A 19889-nucleotide genomic window follows, 5' to 3' on the forward strand; every position below is an offset into this window, starting at 1 on the left:
TCTGTTGCTGACGTAGTTCCCCAGCGTTATTTGACGCTTTCAAAGTTCCAGAAACTTTTGATCTATGACTACGAACTGTTTTGTATGCAAGAGTCAGCCTTGTCGCCACGTATAACGCACTATCCATGTGGGGGTGTGACACCAGGTGGTTTCCGACAAAAATAATAAGCACACGAAAAGAATTGAGTGGATGACGGAAAAGTGTACACAAATCCGAAAGAACAAACCTGAGTAATTCATCGTGAATCACAAACAATCAAGAGTGTACGAACGAAACCTGAATATCAAACGAAGAGATAGCCGCGAACAAGTGTATCGCTGTGTGTGAATAGTAACGTCACCAACTTGAAAGCTGCAGGTACATCAACACAACTGGGCGAGGAATGTGTGTGCTCTTTCATCGTAGCCTACCACACCAGTGTGTCTTTCCATCTGATGTAGTGTCCATGCCACTGCAGAGTGGCCATGAACCCATACAAGTCTGGAAGGCCAATGCTCGTGAGTTCATCTCGACATCTACGTCCGAAGCAAACTTACCAAAAAATACGCATTCTTGTAACTCACAATACAAATTCTTCTTCCTTTTTCTGTGCCTTTGTCCTACGCCTGAGCAGGATCCGCAAGGTTGTTAACGGATTTGGCATGGTTAATTTAAGGGGTGGCCTGATACTCCTCGCGTTGCCTCCCCATTATCCTCCAGGACGGAATGTGTGTACCCCAACTATCTGCGTTTAGTGTTGTTGTTGTTGTTGTTGTTGTGTTGCTGTGGTCTTCAGTACTGAGACTGGTTTGATACAGCTCTCCATGCTACTCTATCCTGTGCAAGCTTCTTCATCTCCCAGTACCTAGTGCAGCCTACTTCCTTCTGAATCTGCTTAGTGTATTCATCTCTTGGTCTCCCTCTACGGATTTTACCCTCCATGCTGTGATCCATTAATGCCTGAGAACATGTCCTACCAACCGATCCCTTCTTCTAGTCAAGTTGTGCCACAAACTCCTCTTCTCCCCAATTCTATTCAATACTTCATCATTAGGTATGTGATCTACCCATCTAATCTTCAGCATTCTTCTGTAGCACCACATTTCGAAAGCTTCTATTCTCTTCTTGTCTAAACTATTTATCGTCCACGTTTCACTTCCATACATGGCTACACTCCATACAAATACTTTCAGAAACGACTTCCTGACACTTAAACTAATACTCGATGTTAACAAATTTCTCTTCTTCAGAAACGATTTCCTTGCCATTGCCAGTCTACATTTTATATCCTCTCTACTTCGACCATCATCAGTTATTTTGCTGCCGGCCGAAGTGGCCGCGCGGTTCTGGCGCTGCAGTCTGGAACCGCGAGACCGCTACGGTCGCAGGTTCGAATCCTGCCTCGGGCATGGATGTGTGTGATGTCCTTAGGTTAGTTAGGTTTAACTAGTTCTAAGTTCTAGGGGACTAATGACCTCAGCAGTTGAGTCCCATAGTGCTCAGAGCCATTTGAACCATTTAGTTATTTTGCTTCCCAAATATCAAAACTCCTTTACTACTTTAAGTGTCTCATTTCGTAATCCAATTCCCTCAGCATCGCCCGACTTAATTCGACTACATTCCAATATCCTCGTTTTGCTTCTGTTATTGTTCATCTTATACCCTCCTTTCAAGACACTGTCCATTCCGTTGAACTGCTCTTCCAAGTCCTTTGCTGTCTCTGACAGAATTACAATGTCATCGGCGAACCTCAAAGTTTTTATTTCTTCTCCACGGATTTTAATGCCTACTCCGAACTTTTCTTTTGTTTCCTTTACTGCTTGCTCAATATACAGATTGAATAGCATCGGGAAGAGGCTACAACCCTGTCTCACTCCCTTCCCAACCACTGCTTCCCTTTCATGTCCCTCGACTCTTATAACTGCCATCTGGTTTGTGTACAAATTGTAAATAGCCTTTCGCTTCCTGTTTTTACCCCTGCCACCTTCAGAATTTGAAAGAGAGTATTCCAGTCAACATTGTCAAAGCTGTCTCTAAGTCTACAAATGCTAGAAATGTAGGTTTGCCTTTCCTTAATCTTTCTTCTAAGATATGTCGTAGGGTCAGTATTGCCTCACGTGTTCCAACATTTCTACGGAATCCATACTGATCTTCCCCGAGATCTGCTTCTACCAGTGTTTCCATTCGTCTGTAAAGAATTCGTGTTAGTATTTTGCATCTGTGACTGTGTTAGTCGTATGAAAGTGTGCGAAAGTTCTCTAAATGTTTATAAGCAGTGTAAATGAGACGGAACTTTGGTAACAGCCCAATATTCACCTAGTCAGATGCGGGAAACCGTCTAGAAATCACTTCCAGACTAGCAGGCACACGACCACTGTCGTTACCACATCGGGAGAATTCGATCAGTGTCCAGCGTACCGCCCCGTCTCAGAAGCACTGATCCGGGTGGGTCTAATATAATACATGTTCCTGTAAAGATAAACGAGAAATGCTACTCGAAATCCATACAGTGTAAATATGCTGCGAAAATTATTTTTCTTCTGTTACTTCTCGGCCTTTATACTGGGGAGGTTTGTAACTGATACAAACATTTCAGTCTCACTTCCGAAGACTGCTTGTATGTGGCACGACAGCATTGCATCACGTCGTGTACACAAGCGATGTATCTGCAGTACCTCTAGCAAAAATTCCTCCCTCCCTTTCGATGAACTTTACGGATAATCGTCGCGAATAGTGCAGTACAAACAACAGAATGACAGCCTCGCTGTATCATTAATACAGACACTGCTAACTATGCTATCGTGGTGGTAGCTCGCTGACAGGACGGAGTATGATCACCCCGCTGCGGCCGCGCTCTTGCCTGTGACCCTTTTTGTGTTTACTGCTCACTCGTAATCACGCTCCGCAGAGTCTCGTTAACAAACAGCGGGCAGTAACGCCGCGTCTCGTTTACGAATAATGAGCGGTGCGCGTCCCGCTTTGAAATCAATTTAAATGCGCTTACATCAGACAGCTACGTAGCGGCGCTCCACAGCAACTTTCCGAAACCGACACCGGCAGCAGGAAGCACTAAATGGGCGAATGCTTCTATTTCCAAAAAAATACTTCATCAGCTACAAAGCCACAAACAATGTTCTCCTTCGAAAATAATGGAGAAGATCATGCAGGATGTACTGCTCGTCCTCCAACAAAAAAGAAAATTGTTCTTAGGCAATCTATATTCTACACTTCACAGTATCTCAGAACGTCTCTAGAGCTGTTTCTCGTGGACAAATTAGATTCCTCGTTTAGGACAAACAGTTTCGAATAAAACGATTAAAATATGAAAAGTTACCATTTTCTTCCATTCCCACGTCTGCGTCCGTACTCTACACTGAAGTGACAAAAGTCACAGGATAATTATATACACAAATACAGTTGGCGGCAGTATCGTATACACAGGGTATGAAAAGGCATTGCGTTGGCGGAGTTGTCATTTTTACTCAGGTGATTCATACGTAAAGTTTCCCGAAGTCACCATCGTCGCATCACGGGGATCAACAGACTTTGACTGCAGAACAATAGTTCGAGCTAGACGCAACAGAACATTCCATTTTGGAAATCGTTAGGGAATTCAATACTCCGGGATACACAGTGATAAGAATGTGCCTAGAAAAGAAAAATTTCAGGAATTGCCACTCACCCCGAACAACGCAGTGGCCGACGGCCTTCACTTAACGACCAAGAGCAGCGCCTCTGTGTACATTTGTCAGTCCTAACAGACAAGCAACACTTTGTTAAATAACTGCAGGAATCAATGTGCGTACGTCGAGCGTATCCGTTAGGACAGTGCGGCGAAATTTGGCGTTAATGGGCTATGGCAGCAGACGACCGACGCGAGTGCCTTTGCTAACAGCACCTCGCCTGCAGCGCCTCTCCCGGGCTCGTGACCATATCGGTTGAATCCTGGACGACTTGGCATGGTCAGACAAGTTGGTAAGAACTTATTGTACGATTCGAGTACGGCGCAGACTCCATGAAGCCATGGACCCAAGTTGTTCAAATGGTTCAAATGGATCTGAGCACTATGGGACATAACTTCTGTTGTCATCAGTCCCCTAGAACTTAGAACTACTTAAACCTAACTAACCTAAGAACATCACACTCATCCATGCCCGAAGGAGGATTCGAACATGCGACCGTAGCGGTCACGCGGTTCCAGACTGAAGCGCCTTTAACCGCACGGCCACACCGGCCGGCGACCCAAGTTGTCAACAAGGCACTTTGCAAGCTGGTGGTGGCTCCATAATGGTGTGGGCTGTGTTTACATGTAATGGATTTGGTCCTCTGGTCCAAGTAAACAGATCATTGGATTTAGCATGGACTTCACGGTCCCAAACAAGGATATAATTTTTTATGGATGATAATAATGCGCCATGTCACTGAGTCACAGTTGTTCGCAATTGGTTTGAAGAACATTCTGAACAATTCGAGCGAATGATTCGGCCATCCAGAGTGCCCGATATGAATCGCGTCGAACATTTTTGGGACGTAATCGATAGGTCAGTTGTAGCACAAAATCCTGCACCGGCACCATTATCGCAATCATGGACTGCTGTAGAGGCAGCATGGGTCAATATTTCTGCAGGGGAATTCCGACGACTTGTTGTGTTCACGACATGTCGAGCTGCTGCACTACGCCATTGAAAACAGAGGTCCGACACGATATTATGAGGAATCCAATTCACAAGTCACTGTGAACTGCATAGCAGAAAATAGGTCCTACTTCCCATTGCATTAATTTCGATAAACTGATATACTTTTCATGCATCTATTCACTGATGTCTTATGTTATTATGTTTGATACAACTCACGATGGATCACAACCCCCGTTATCCCAGAGTGCGGGAAGTGACTAAACAATGCTTGTGCACCTGAGTTTTTCAGCCTCTTCCCCATCTTTCGGAGAAAGCTTGCGCCACCTCTAACCTTCGCTGATTTACTTTTTCTCTCTTCCTTACCATTTATCTCATCGTATGAAGGGCGCTGGCTCTTTTATTTATTAATTTTATTTTTTAACTTTTCAGCCGAATTCTTACCTATTAACGTGGTTGTTAAATACCCTAAGGCAGGAGTGTCGTACGTGCTGTCTGTCAGTCGATAGCGTAAACTTTGTTCTGTGTGTTATCGTATTTTCTGACCAGAAGACTTGGGTGAACCCACTCGTTGCCTAAGAAAGACTGGTAAACCGCGCTGAAACCACGCTCAGACTGGCTGGTGCACCAGACAGACGGTGTGGATTCGTTCCGCATCAAGCTAAGCTCTTTGTCTGCGCGTTAAGCTACACGAGCAAGTTGTCGTAGCTGCTTTACTGTATCATATATAAATGTTAAGAACTTTAACAATTCTTAAAATCTGCTGTATTTAGATAACACTTTGTAACGCTTTACTAAAGTATAAAACTGGCAAAGTAAATGAAGGAAAAATTCACGACACGTTTTTATCGTGCTAAATGTTTACTCATGCATTTGGGCGGTAAATTGTACTTACCTTCATCAAAATGGTAAATAGTACACCAATTTCCATTTGAAAGAAGATTTGATTACTAAATCCAAGAACATAGCAATCACAGTACTAACAAATTTATTGACTGATACATTATTTTACAAATATGCAATGATGTTGTAATATTGCACAACTTAATATGAACTCAAGTTTCATTTATTTTTCTTTAAATACCAAATTTAAAAAAATTACAGCTCGATGGTCGTTTGTTACTGTTATGTATCAGTCATCCGACGGTTTGGTCGATGCTCTGCTTTGTTTGCTACCAACGGTTCCTCCAGCGACCAGTAACAGGAATCAGCGCTCACCGCATATACCTGACTCCTGACCTCATCCCGGAGAAAAGAACCTGGCTGCTGGGCCGCTGCAAGACATTTTGAATCGTGCTGTGCTTAAGTCTGTATCTCACTTAAAGTCTGTACCTCTCTCACAAGTACTTTTGTGTCCTGTCTGTTTACTGGATTTTAACTGGGCTAAGTTTTGGATTGCTTTTCTGCGGATTATTGACGTATTTGCTAGACCTTCGACCATCTGGATTATTCTCTTGGGTGTTCTACAATTTACGATGACTCAGCGCAGTTTGGAATTCTGAACAGTCAAGCGACCACATGGCATTCGTATTTTCTGTATAATTAAAGTGTCTGTTGCACCGCAGCAGGTGTTATACTTTCATCGTAGAGGATAATTGTTATCAGTCATTCCCGATTTCTCCCTCATTTTCAAAGAGCACTCGTTAGGCAGAGAAATTTTGCTGGATATCATCGTTAGCAGAAGGGTTTGGTATTCGTGTTCACCACAAAACTATCGTTGCTCATTCCCTGAAGTAAGAAAATCAACAGACAGGCAATAAGAAAAATGAGAGTATTTTACTGCTGCTGCTAAAATCAAATGTAATTACAGCAAGTTGTATTCCCTATGTTTTTCAGTTTATATCCAGTACAACGAAATAGTCTTTCCGTTTTTCGTTCAAAATAAATATAAGACTCACACATAAAAAAAAGTCTGTTTCTTAAAGTTCCTCTTTAAAAAGCCGTTTGTGATCTTAAGTGCCTCAAATTCTTTTGCGATAATCGTGTGCCTTTCTTCAATCATTTCTCTCAATGAATTTGTCATTTCTTCTCAGATAACTGTATGAATATAAGTAAGATCATAGTGTCTTCCTTATATCTAGAACCGCCTACGTATGACGTATGACTTCTTAATCTGTTGTTCTTTCGGCCTATATGCTGCAGCAGTTTCGCATAACATACACCGAATGCAAATTCCAGGCGTGAATAACACAAACCAAGTGCTGTGCAGGGTGTAGGCAATAAGCGTGTACAGCTAACCACAATTATGTGTGGAAGTCGAGACAGAGAAACTGATAAAGGACACTTGCGGTCTATCAAACCAAACAACCAGAAATCGGCCTACAACAGGCACCTACCTAAACTGCAGGGAATGTGCGCCGTACGGTATCTTCAACGTCTCTTACGCCACCGGCTTTCTAGGCTAATTCGTTACTATTATTAATGTAAGCTTCTGTAAACATAGTACAAAAACTAATTACGTTTCCAATTCGATCTAAAGCTAACCGTTACAAGTACAGCACTTCCGCGGTAAGACGGCCAGACAAACACAACGATTTCATTGTTAATTGTATGCTGTTAAAACTACACAGTCATCAATTTTACATTCTGTAAATGGAAGAACAAGGTTTTTTTAACATTTGAGGACGATTTTAGACACAATGTACCGCGGCACACTTGCTGTGTTGCTTACGTGGCCTTTGTAGCCCACTTTGAGGCTGTTTCCCAGCTTATATCCTGTATCAATTTATTCTTTTCGAATGTACCACTACGATACGTTTTAAATAGTTGTCGTTTACACACTGCTTAGTTCGCTTCTCATCCATAAACAGACGCTCAAGCCATTCAAGACGCAGATACGAAGGACTATCACCGTTCTTTGCGGCATACACTACATTGCAAAGGATGTCTTTCCCTAGAAGATTGTTCTTACAAACCTAACACAAACGAATAAAGTAAAAAAAAAAAAAAAGATATGGTACCCATTTTGATCTGAAACGCCATATAGGAAACGAAAGAATAGGAAAAATAAAAAATTCATGCAAACAATGAAACTATCTTCCTCAGTAATAGCACGAAACGGCGAACATAAGGCTCTAACCACTATGTGACTTTACTTCTGAGTTCATCAGTCGCCAAGAACTTAGAACTAATTAAACCAAACTAACCTAAGGACATCACACACATCCATGCCCGAGGCAGGATTCGAACCTGCGAGCGTAGCGGTCGCTCGGTTCCAGACTGTAGCGCCTAGAACCGCACGGCCACTCTGGCCGGCTGTGAACATAAGCTACTAGCCAATGAACTGTTACGCAATTTAAAGTTCAACTGTGCCTATTTTATGGATTTAGTCACATGGAGTTAAGAGATTCTTAAATATTTAGTCTAATAGGAATTAAAAACACTTTCTGCAATCGATATTTTCAATGTTAAAATACAGGGCGTTTCCGTGATGGCGATAAGAGCTCATGGATGAAGTAGAAGGGAAATAGCACTAACTTGAATTTAGGGTAGCAATTAAGGGTATCTACGATGTCAAATGTGAGATAACTAGAGGAAAACGAGACTCTGCAAACCGTTGTTTGTACTTGTATATAAAATATGTAGTTGCTAGCATTGCACTGGTTACAAATCCGAAAGAAATTTGACCGTATAGTATATAAGCCAGCAAATTCCATTTAGGACACGTGATGACAATGAAAATTTGTTTCGGACCGGCATGTGAACCTGGATCTCCTGCTTTATGCGAGCGGTCGCTTTAACCGCTTTGGCTATCCATGCACGACCCACGGCCGGAACCAGATTTCCATGTGCCGTCGTTCCTGTGTCACATCCTGTACTCGTACACGCATTATGTAATTCCCGTGCAGCGGAGGACATCTTCATTGAAAGTCGCTGCCTGGTATCAGCCGAAACATACGATTTTTAGTGCCAGTGTTAAGAAGAACATGCATGCATCTCCGAAGGAACATGCACTGCGGCGACCACGCCGTTGTGAGAATACGAACAATCATCAGCTGCTTAGGGGAATGACGACATGAAAATGCATGTAAAATGAGATTTTCACTCTGCAGCGGAGTGCGTGCTGATGTGAAACTTCCTGGTAGATTAAAACTGTGTGCCGGACCAAGAATCGAACTCGGGACCTTTGCCTTTCGCGGGCAAGTGCTCTAACATCGGGGCTGCCCAAGCACGACTCACGGTCCGTCCTCACAGCTTTACTTCTGCCAGTACCTTGTCTCCTACCTTCCAAACTTCATAGAAGCTCTCCTTGGTAGAGCACTTGTCCGCGAAAGGCCAAGGTCCCGAGTTCGAGTCTCGGTCCGGCACACAGTTTTAACCTGCCAGGAAGTTTCATGCAAGCATGCATGTCCGAAGGAACACTGCTTCGTTCCTCTTAAAAACACATGCGCTGCAATATCGTATTTATCTGCCGATACCAGGCAGTAATTTTCAATTAAAATTCCCTCTCCTGTACGGGAATTACATGACGTGTGTGCGAGTGCAAGTTGTGACGCAGAGTCGATGACATATGGAAGTTTGGGTCTACTCGTGAATCGTAGAAGGATAACCAAGCGGTTTGTGTGACCGTTCCCAAACAGCAAGAAATGCACGTTCGAGTCCCGGCCTGATACAAATTTATCTCTCCTTATTCCCTCATACAGCTGATGGTTGTTCGTATTCGCAGCTACGAATACATTTCATGTTATTTCATAACGGCTGAAAGAACATTGCATTATTCTTCATAACAACACAGGTACTGCAACATCGTATTCGTTTAGAATGCCGTATTGTCTACAATGACATGGACAATCGTGATATAAAGGTCGCTGAGAATGGAGTCTGTGTTATGTCGAGGATTACAGTCGAGCAGCTCAATAGAACAGGCCTGTACAGATTTTCAGAATTAGTAGATATGATTTTAGTGTAAAGGCAAAAGACACTGTTTCGCAGTTTGCAGACTGTATTATACCACTCGTATACATAAGCGACGTCAGAAGCACCCCGTGTTTCTACAAGACAGCGGTAGTGAGCAGAAACCAAGGATCTACGTCTCTGTCGTTAAAGACCGCGTAATAATATAAAGCAGTTGACTCCAGATTTGTCGTGTGGATGTACGACATCGCGTGTGACAGTACTGTACTCAAAAAGGTTGGTTTTAAAAAGTTGTTACCAATTTCAAGTCCGGCTGTGTACGGAACTCATGCCTTAGTGGAACTATTTGATATCTGAATCTACATGGATACTCTGCAAATCACATTTAAGTGTCTGGCAGAGGTTTCATAGAACCACCTTTACAGTTCTCTATTATTACATCTCGTACACCTTCATCTTTCCGTACGAGCTCCGATTTCTCTTATTTTATCGTGGTGATCGTTTCTCCCTATATAGGTCGGTGTCGACAAAATATTTTCAGGTACGGAGGAGAAAGTTAGTGATTGGAATTTCGTGAGAAGATTCCGTCGCAACGAGAAACGCCGTTCTTTTAATGATATTCAACCCAAATCCTGTATCATTCCAGTGACACTCTCTCCCATATTTCGCGATAATACAAAACGTGCTGCCCTTCTTTGAACTTTTTCGATGTACTCCATCAGTCCTATCTGGTAAGGATCCCACACCGCGCAGCAGTATCCTAAAAGAGGTCGGACAAGCGTAGTGTACGCAGTCTCCTTAGTAGATCTCTCACATTTTCGAATGGTCTTTGGTTAGCCTTACTCAGAACATTTTCTGTGTGTTCCTTGCGATCTAAATTGGTCATAATTGTAATTCCTAGGTATTTAGCTGAATTTGGGGTCTTTAGGTTTGACTGATTTATAATGTACCGAAGTTTAACGAATTCCTTTTAGCACTCATGTGGATGACCTCACACTTTTCGTTATTTAGGGTCAAGTGCCAATTTTCGCACCATTCAGATACCTCTTCTAAATCGTTTTGCAATTTGTTTTGATCTACTGATGACTTTATTACTCGATAAACGACAGCGTCACCTGCACACAACCTAAGACGGCTGCTCAGATTGTCTCCCAAATCGTTCATATAGAAAAGGGACAGCAAAGGGCTTATAACACTACCTTGCGGAACGTCAGAAATCACTTTTGTTTTACTCTATGACTATCCGTCAATTACTACCAACTGTAACCTGTCCGACAGGAAGTCACAAATCCAGTCACATAACTGAGGCGATATTCCATAAGCAAGCAATTTTACTACAAGCTGCTTGCGAGGTACAGTGTGAAAAGCCTTCTTCAAGTCCAGAAATACGGAATCGATCTGAAATCCCTTGTCAATAGCGCTTAACACTTCATACGAATAAAGATCTAGTCGTGTATCACAAGAACGGTGTTTTCTAAACCCATGTTCACTATGTGTCAATAGGCCGTTTTCTTCGAGGCAGCCGCGGAGTGGCCGCGTGGTTAGAGGCGCCATGTCACTGACTGCGCGGTCCCTCCCGTCGGAGGTTCGAGTCCTCCCTCGGGCATGGGTGTGTGTGTTGTTCTTAGCATAAGTTAGTTTTAGTAGTGTGTAAGTCTAGGGGCCGTTGACCTCAGCAGTTTGGTTCCTTAGAAATTCACACACATTTTCTTCGAGGTAATTCATTCTGTTCGAACACAGTATATGTTCCAGAATCCTGCTGCATATCGTCCTTAATGATATGGGCCTGTAATTAAGTGGATTACTCCTTATGCCTTTCTTGAATATTGGTGTGACCTGTGGAACTTACCAGTCTTTGGGTACGTACCTTTTGTCGAGCGACCGGTTGTATATGATTGGTAAGCATGGGGCTAATGTATCTGCATACTCCGAAAGGAACCTAAGTGGTATACAGTCTGGACCAGAAGTCTTGCTTTTATTAAGTGATTTAAGTTGCTGCACTACTCGGAGGAAATTTACTTCTACGTTACTCAAGTTGGCAGCTGTTCCTGATTCGAATTCTGGACTATTTACTTCGTCTTCCTTTGTGAAGGCATTTCGCAAGGCTGTGTTTAGTAACTCTGATTTGGCAGCACTGTCTTCGATAGTATCTCCATTGCTATCGCGCAGAGAAGGCGTTAATTGTTTCTTGAAGCTAACATACTTCACATACGACCAGAATTTCTTTGGCTCCTCTGCCAGGTTTCGAGACAAAGTTTCCTTGTGGAAACTGTTATAAGCATCTCGCATTGAAGTCTGCGCTAAATTTCGAGCTTCTGTAAAAGACAGACAATCTTGAGGAGTTTGCGACCGTTTGAAGTTGGCATGTTTGATTCGTTGTTGCTGCAACAGAGCACCGACCCGTTTTGAGTACCAAGGAGGATCAGCTCCGTCATTTGTTAATTTATTTGGTATAAAACTCTCAATTGTTGCCGATACTATTTCTTTGAATTCAAGCCACATCTGGACTACACTTATATCATTAATTTTGAAGGAGATGGCCTCTCAGGAAGGCGTCAAATGAATTTTTATCTGCTTTTTTGAATACGTATATTTTTCGTTTATTTTTGGAGGATTTGGAGGTTACAGTATTCACTCTTGCTACGACAACCCGTCGTTCAATAATCTCTGTATCCGTTTTGATTTCGTTATTAACTCAGGATTATGTGTTGCTAAGAGGTCAAGCGTGTTTTCACAACCGTTTACTATTCGCGAGGGCTCATGAACTAGTTGTTCGAAATAATTTTCAGAGAATGCGTTTAGCACAATTTCGGATGATATTTTATGTTTACCTCCGGAATTAAACGTGTATTTTCATCAACATATCGAGAATAAATTAAAATCTCCACCAACTACAATCGTATGAGTCGGGTGCGTGTTTGAAATCAAACTCAGGTTTTTCCTTGAACCTTTCAGCAGCTGTATCATCTGAATTGGGAGGTCGGTAAAATGATCCAATTACCATTTTATTCCGGTTGCCAACAATGACCTCTACCCATACTAAATCACAGGAACTATCTACTTCAATTTCGCGACAGGCTAACTACTTCTAACAGCAACAAACACGCCACAGTCAACCGTGTTTAGCCTATCCTTTAGGAACACCGTTAGGTTATTCGCAAAAATTTCTGCTGAGCTTATGTCCGGCTTTAGCTAGCGTTCAGGTCCTATAACGATTTGAGCATCAGTGCTTTCTACTAGCGCTTGGAGCTCTGGTACTTTCCCAAAACAGCTACGACAATTTACAACTGTTATCCCGATGGTTCCTGTATCTACGTTCTTCCTGTGTTTGTCCTGCACCCTTTGTGACTGAAGCCCTTCTTGTGTTTTCCTGAGACCCTCTAACCTAAGAAACCGCCAAGTCCACGCCCCTGCTACCTGTGTAGCCGCCTCCTGCGTATAGTGGACACCTGACCTATTCAGCGGAACCCGAAACCCAACCACCCTTCGGCGCGATTCGAGGAATCTGCAGCATACACGATCGCAGAACCGACTGAGCCTCTGATTCAGACACTCCACTCGGCTCTGTACCAGAGGTCCGCAATCGGTCCTGTCGACTATGCTGCAAATGGTCAGCTCTGCTTTCGTCTTGCAAGCAAGACTGGCAGTCTTTACCACTTCTGTTAGCCGCTCGAAACCAGAGTGAATCTCTTATGATCCAAAGTGACACACATCATTGGTACCGACGTCAGCAACCACCTACAGTTGGCTACACCCTGTGCTCTTCATGGCATCCGGGAGGACTCGTTCCACATCTGTAATGACTCCACCCAGTATGCACACGGAGTGCTCATTGATTTTCTTTCCCTTCTTGGCAGCCATGTCCCTAAGGGACCCCATAATGCGTCTAACGTTGGAGCTCCCAACTATCAATAATCCCATCCTCTGTGACTGTTCGCCGGCCGGAGTGGCCGAGCGGTTCCAGGCCCTTCAGTCTGGAACCGCGCGACCGCTACAGTCGCAGTCTCGAATCCTGCCTCGGGCATGGATGTGTGTGATGTCCTTAGGTTAGTTAGGTTTAAGTAGCTCTAAGTTCTAGGGTACTGATGACCTCAGATGTTAAGTCCCATAGTGCTCAGAGACATTTGAACGTCTGTGACTTTTCGGATCTTGCAGGCTGATAGGCTTCCTCTGAAACTGGACAGGATACAGCATCTGGCTCAGCGACAGTGTCAGCCACAGACAGCGTCTGGAACCTGTTTGTCAGGCGAACCGGAGAGGCCTTACGTGCGGCCGCCTGGGAAGTCTTTCGCCGCCTGCTACGCCCCGAGGCGACCTCCCACTCAACCGCAAGTGAGGGGTCAACCTCAGTGCGAGCAGTAACTGGGCTGAGGACCGATCGGAGGCTGGGACGTCCTGGACGTCCATTGGATTCCCACGGCCGGCCCACAGTAATGGTGCCCATTTACTGCAGCCTCAAGCTGTGTAACCGAAGCCATCACAGCCTGAAGCTGAGAGGAAGTTTTCGGTTAATATTATTGTTGCCCAACACACACGCAGAACTCAGACAACAATGAAAGATACAATTAATAGGATACTTCGCCCACTACAGACACACATAGACATATAAACACACACACACACACACACACACACACACACACACACACACACACACACACACAGCTATCATCATTAAAAAATAAAAAAAACTTCAATATATTTGGTTCTTGTCGAATGTTAATCTCCAAGGTCACGATTTCCACTGCATAGACGATACAAGAACTGTATTCGGTTATTCAGACCAAACGACGAGTAATGTGTCGCTGTAATTTGCTTATTGAACGAGACGCATTCTCATTCTTCACGTGGCACATAGGAACTGGGTCAGACCCTCCCGTGGGACGCATCGATCATGCACTTGGGTTCTCACACGAAGTAACTTTCACTTTTGCCGAAGCTGAAGAAATGCCGACTTGGGGGGAGGGTGGAACTTTCGGAGCCGACGACGCGAAACAAGAGCGTGATAAAGTAACTGAGAGAACCGGCGGACGACGCACTCATGCTTAAAATACTTATATATCGGTTGTGGAGAAATAACTGAACATGCACTATAAAGATCTTCATGCTTTCCTGAAAAACCTTCAGAAATGTTTTCCGTGTGTTTCATATGTCGTGATAATCAAGTGCGAAGTGGCGGCAGCAGTAATTCGGCAATGTAAAGATGTTTTACGAACGCAGCCAGTCTTAACACAGTAAATATGTAATGACACAGCTGAGGTGGATTTGATTAATGGTTAACGTACTCTCGCAATTATTTACTGACAAATTCGAGTCTTTGACAAGCAACTGCAAGCACAGAAAAGTAAAATCTTCGGGAAGATACGTGGCAGCTGCTACTAAATTCATCGAATACTTTGACGAAGCGAAAGGAACGGCAGTGCTTATAAAGGGGACGCAACTCGCTACCACAACAGTAGAGTCGACAGTTTGCCAGGGATCTACTGCCGAGGGCACATGGAATTTATTATGTACCCCAACGATGAAGCAGCGAGGTTGTGTGGCAGTGTTGTTAAAGATATATATGCGAGTAGGTAGCACCTTCTGCGGTGTCGCCAACAATACAGTGTATAGAAAAAACATTAAATAATTGCACTGGCTGTTGTACGAGACAGGAAAGAATAATTTTTTTCAAGAGGAAACCCCTAGTGCAAATTATAGCATAGTGCATGCGGGGCGTCGATGTTTGTTAGGATTGTGTTAGCTCTCATAATTGGTTTTGTAACTGAAGACTTGGCCATAGTAACTATGATCAAGAAAAATAACTTCCACGACACTTAATACGTTTTATTTGAATAAGTGTTATTGAGCCGTAACACTTGTGGTGCAGGATTTCAGTGAAAAAAAAAATGGTTCAAATGGCTCTGAGCACTATGGGACTCAACTTCTGAGGTCATTGGTACCCTAGAGCTTAGAACTAGTTAAACCTAACTAACCTAAGGACATCACACACATCCATGCCCGAGGCAGGATTCGAACCTGCGACCGTAGCGGTCTCGCGGTCCCAGACTGCAGCGCCTAGAACCGCACGGCCACTTCGGCCGGCTGTGGAAGTTGAGTTGGATGTTATGCAACAGTGGACTATTAACCAACTGTAGATTAATTTCACTAAATTCAAAGCATACAGTCAACAGAAAAAACAAACGAGGAGTTCGGCTCAATTTTCCAAATGACTTAACACCTGACAACATAAAAATTCTGGGAAATAAGCTCTCATTCGGGCAATAACAAAAACTTTAAGACGGCATAAATAAATATCCACTCAAATATATGTATTATATTATATAAATAATCGCCCCACAGAGATTAACTTTAGAAGAGGACACTATATAACCTACAACAACTCATACACTAGTCAACAAGAAAGCACAATAATGCTCCTAGTAGAGCCGTCACCTCAAGGAAACATGGACAGACAACACGAACAACATAACACAATAACCAACCGTATGTCAGTTAGCAAGGCACAAGAAAGGCAGTTTGAGTCACTAACAATCTATCACTAAAATACGATTCCTCAGATACTTCACTGCTTTACAGCATAGAGGCATCACATGGCCTTAATGCGGTTCGTCGAAATGTATTACACTTAAAGAACGCACTTTTCCTCCAATTACAGGCCGCACAGTTCCTCATAAAACCAAATCCTTGGCAATACACAAATATCACCGCAAACTCAAAGGCCAGCACAGTTTAACGGCACAAATCACACTTATGCGTAGCCTGTAAAGCGACATAATGGGAATCTTTCTTCCGGAAACACTTCCTGGCTTCCTTGTACACTACCCTCTAGATATATAAAGCAGAATAGCCAGTGCTGAGGATTCGCAACCTCCTGCCTTGCTGCCGCCACACTAGGGCTGTTGATAAAATACCAATGTATCGATATTTTTTCCAAAAAATATCGATAAATACCGTGGATATTTTTCACCGACATATCGATATATCGGTATAAAAATGGCAGTGTCTAGTAGCGATATTTTTATATTATGTTATACTTTTTTCGCAATTTTCGATAAATATTTGAAGTTGCTCTTTTGAAATTGTGGTAGAAAGTAATTTTACTTACACTGTGTGAAGGAGTCTTAATACTTTTTGAACTTTCATCATGTGCAGTCTTTCTTTTTGACTGGGGGAAGCAGGTATAGAGGGCACAAAAAAGAAATCCGATTGTACTAGAGGGGGAGAGGGGAGTGTCAATGGAATAACAAGATACCCTGTGATTATTGCTGTAATATTACACGATAATCGTTTACTCTATGTAAGGCAGGACTTCCAAATACTATGGCAGTTATTCCACATTTCTTTTATGGTACCAGTTATCAAAAATGGTTGCCGGGTGTCTATACTATATTCTATAAGCCATTGTAAGGTGCGTGGCAGCTAGTCATTTCCCTTCGTGTTCCACTCGCAAATAAAGCGAGGGAGGAATGGCTGTCTATACGCCTCTGTTCAAATGGTTCAAATGGCTCTAAACGCTATGGGACTTAACGTCTGAGGTCATCAGTCCCCTAGACTTACAGCTACTTAAACCTAACTAACCTAAGGACAGCACACTCATCCATGCCCGAGGCAGGATTCGAACCTGCGACCGTAGCAGGCGCGTGGTTCCGGACCGAAGCGCCTAGAACCACTCGTCCACAGAGGCCAGCTACGCCTCTGTACGAGCCCTAAGCTCTCTATGTACGTCGTCCTTACGCAAAACGTACGTTGGCGCTTGTATGATAGTTCTACAGTCATCTTCTAATGCCGGTTATTTATTTTTCCACAACAGCGTTCCTCAAAAGAACATCGCCTTCCGTCCGGGTATTCCCATTTGAGTTCCAAAAGCACCTCCATAATACTTACTTGTTGTTCGAACCCACCGGCAACAAATCTAGCAGCACACTTCTGAGTTGGTTCGATGTCTTCCTTTAATCCGATCTGGTGGAGATTCCAAACACTTGAGCAGTATCCAAATTCCTAAAACTCCCAATAAACCGAAATCGACCTTTCGTATTCCCGACTTCAAGCCTTACACGCTCGTTCCATTTCACATCGCTTTGGAACGATACGCCTAGATATTAAATCGACCTGACAGTGTCAATCAGCATACTTGCAATCCTGTATGCGAACATTACGAGATTGTTTTTCGTTACCATCTGGATTAACTTACATTATTCCACATTCATCACACCAACAAGAAATTCTGTCTGTGTCATCTTGTATCCTCCTACAGTCATACAAGGCATCTTCCCATACACCACAGCTTCATCGGTAAACAGTCGCAGATTGCTGCTCATCCTGTCCATCAGATCACTTATGTTTGTAGAGAATAATGGCGTTCCTATCAGCTTTCCTTGGGGCACTTCTGACGATAACTTGGTCTCTGATGAACACTGGCCATCGAGGACAATGTACTGAGTCCTATTACTTAAGGAGTCTTCGAGCCACCCACGTATCTGTGATCCTAGTCTGTACCTTCGTTAACAATCTGCAGTACGGCACCGTGTCAAACACTTTTCGGAAAGCTATGAGAGAGAAAGCTGGGCGACAGGTTTGCGATAAATGCAAGCGAAGTAAGGAGCCAATCTAGAGTAGTCTTCGTAAAACCGAATAGTTTTGAACCCTTTCGGTTGACTTTCTACGCCAGGGATGCCTGTTACTTTGTCCTACATACGGAAGCATGTGCGATTGTCAAACGACGATATATTTGTACCATCCTCTTGCATGAACGATTTCTCAAACAAGACACTTAAAACTTCGGCTTTCCTTTTGCTATCTTCTACTGCCACAACCGAGTAGTCAACGAGGGACTGGTGACAGATGCCTTAGACACGATTAGCGATTTCAGGTAGGATCTGAATTTTGTTGGGATCTCTGCTAGAGGCTTTGCCGAACTATGACGATTGTAGTTGTTGGATGCTTCGAGCATAGATCTTTTTACAGAAGCACGAATTTTTCCTAACTTTTGCCCGTCGTCATTTGCGCATTCTCTTGTGAACCCAGAGTGCAACAGTCTTTGCTTCCTCATATTTACCAGATTTTGTTATTAAACCACAGTGGCTCTTTTCCGTCCTTAATCCATTTACTCTGCATATACTTCTCGAGAGCGCGATTTGCAATCCTTTAAACTTTGACCATAATTCCTATACTTCCATCATACTGCAGCTAAATTATCTCCATGCATTCTCTAAGTGGAATGCTAGCAATTTCTTTCTGCCCTTTCTGGTAAAAGTACTCAATTAGCCTTCTTAATTGATTTATTAACTTCGGTAATCATCGTCGCTATGATAACAACACGATCACTAGTCCTTGTCTCCATACACTTATACTGCGCGTTCGCTATCGAATAAACTGCAAATGACAGTGTTCGGAAAACGCGTTCAAACGTACTTCGCATGACTGCCTGTCTGTACCGGCTGCAATGAACTCATCGAACTGCCAGTCTATGCTCTGTAGCCGGCCGCGGTGGTCTAGTGGTTCTAGGCGCGCAGTCCGGAACCGCGGGACTGCTACGGTCGCAGGTTCGAATCCTGCGTCGGGCATGGATGTGTGTGACGTCGTTAGGTTAGTTAGGTTTAAGTAGTTCTAAGTTCTAGGGGACTGATGACCACGGAAGTTGCGTCCCATAGTGCTCAGAACCATTTGAACCATCTATGCTCTGTAGGTTAATGTCGCCCTCAGCCAATATTGTACCCTCAAGGTATTTCACCTAGACCTGTTATAAGCGTCAAGATAATACCGTAGTCACACTCACAGCCTTCAGAGACAATATTTTTGAAGATTGCAATGAACACTCTCTCTCCTACCTCCTCTCTTTTCAGTATTCATTCCATGATAAATATCTCAGAGCTTTCTACTTCGGGAACAGCCAGCTCTCGGTCCCGAGAATAATTTGAGCTTGACAAACTTCCTAGAGAGCAGTAAATTCGTGAACTTTGTTACGAATACTTCGACAGTTTACTGATGAAATTGACAGTCTGAACCTGGTCCGAAGCCGGCCGCTGTGGCCGAGCGGTTCTAGGCGCTTCAGTCGGGAATCGCGCTGCTGCTACGTCGCAGGTTCGAATCCTGCCTCGGGCATGGATGTGTGTGATGTCCTTAGGTTAGTTAAGTTTAAGTATTTCTAAGTCTAGGGGACTAATTACCTCAAATGTTAAGTTCCATAGTGCTTAGAGCAATTTGAACCATTTGGACCTGGTCCGATTTCACTACCTGCGTCTTGACTGGCGAGTGTTCATCAGAGTACCTCAAACTACCGCGAATCATAGAAAAAAACATGTTTAACACACACGTACTCTGCTACTCGAGTACCCACTTCCTTTAAGTGACGGACCCATGATCACCGAGACGAGCCCTACAGCTCTCCACCTGATAAGGCAAGCCTAGAACTCTGCAGC

General features: G+C 43.5%; 1 protein-coding gene across 1 annotated transcript in view; it reads left to right on the forward strand.

Moving 5' to 3' along the window:
- The first annotated feature begins 465 nt into the window (after positions 1 to 465).
- Positions 466 to 19889, forward strand: part of LOC126474415 (glutamate receptor ionotropic, NMDA 2D-like) — a 580517-nt gene continuing 561093 nt past the window's right edge. Inside the window, exon 1 of the mRNA XM_050101884.1 lies at positions 466 to 498. Coding sequence (XP_049957841.1) covers positions 466 to 498 — 33 coding nt within the window. The remainder of the gene's footprint in view (positions 499 to 19889) is intronic.

This window comes from Schistocerca serialis, chromosome 4, assembly GCF_023864345.2.
Source record: "Schistocerca serialis cubense isolate TAMUIC-IGC-003099 chromosome 4, iqSchSeri2.2, whole genome shotgun sequence".
Lineage (NCBI taxonomy): Eukaryota > Metazoa > Arthropoda > Insecta > Orthoptera > Acrididae > Schistocerca > Schistocerca serialis.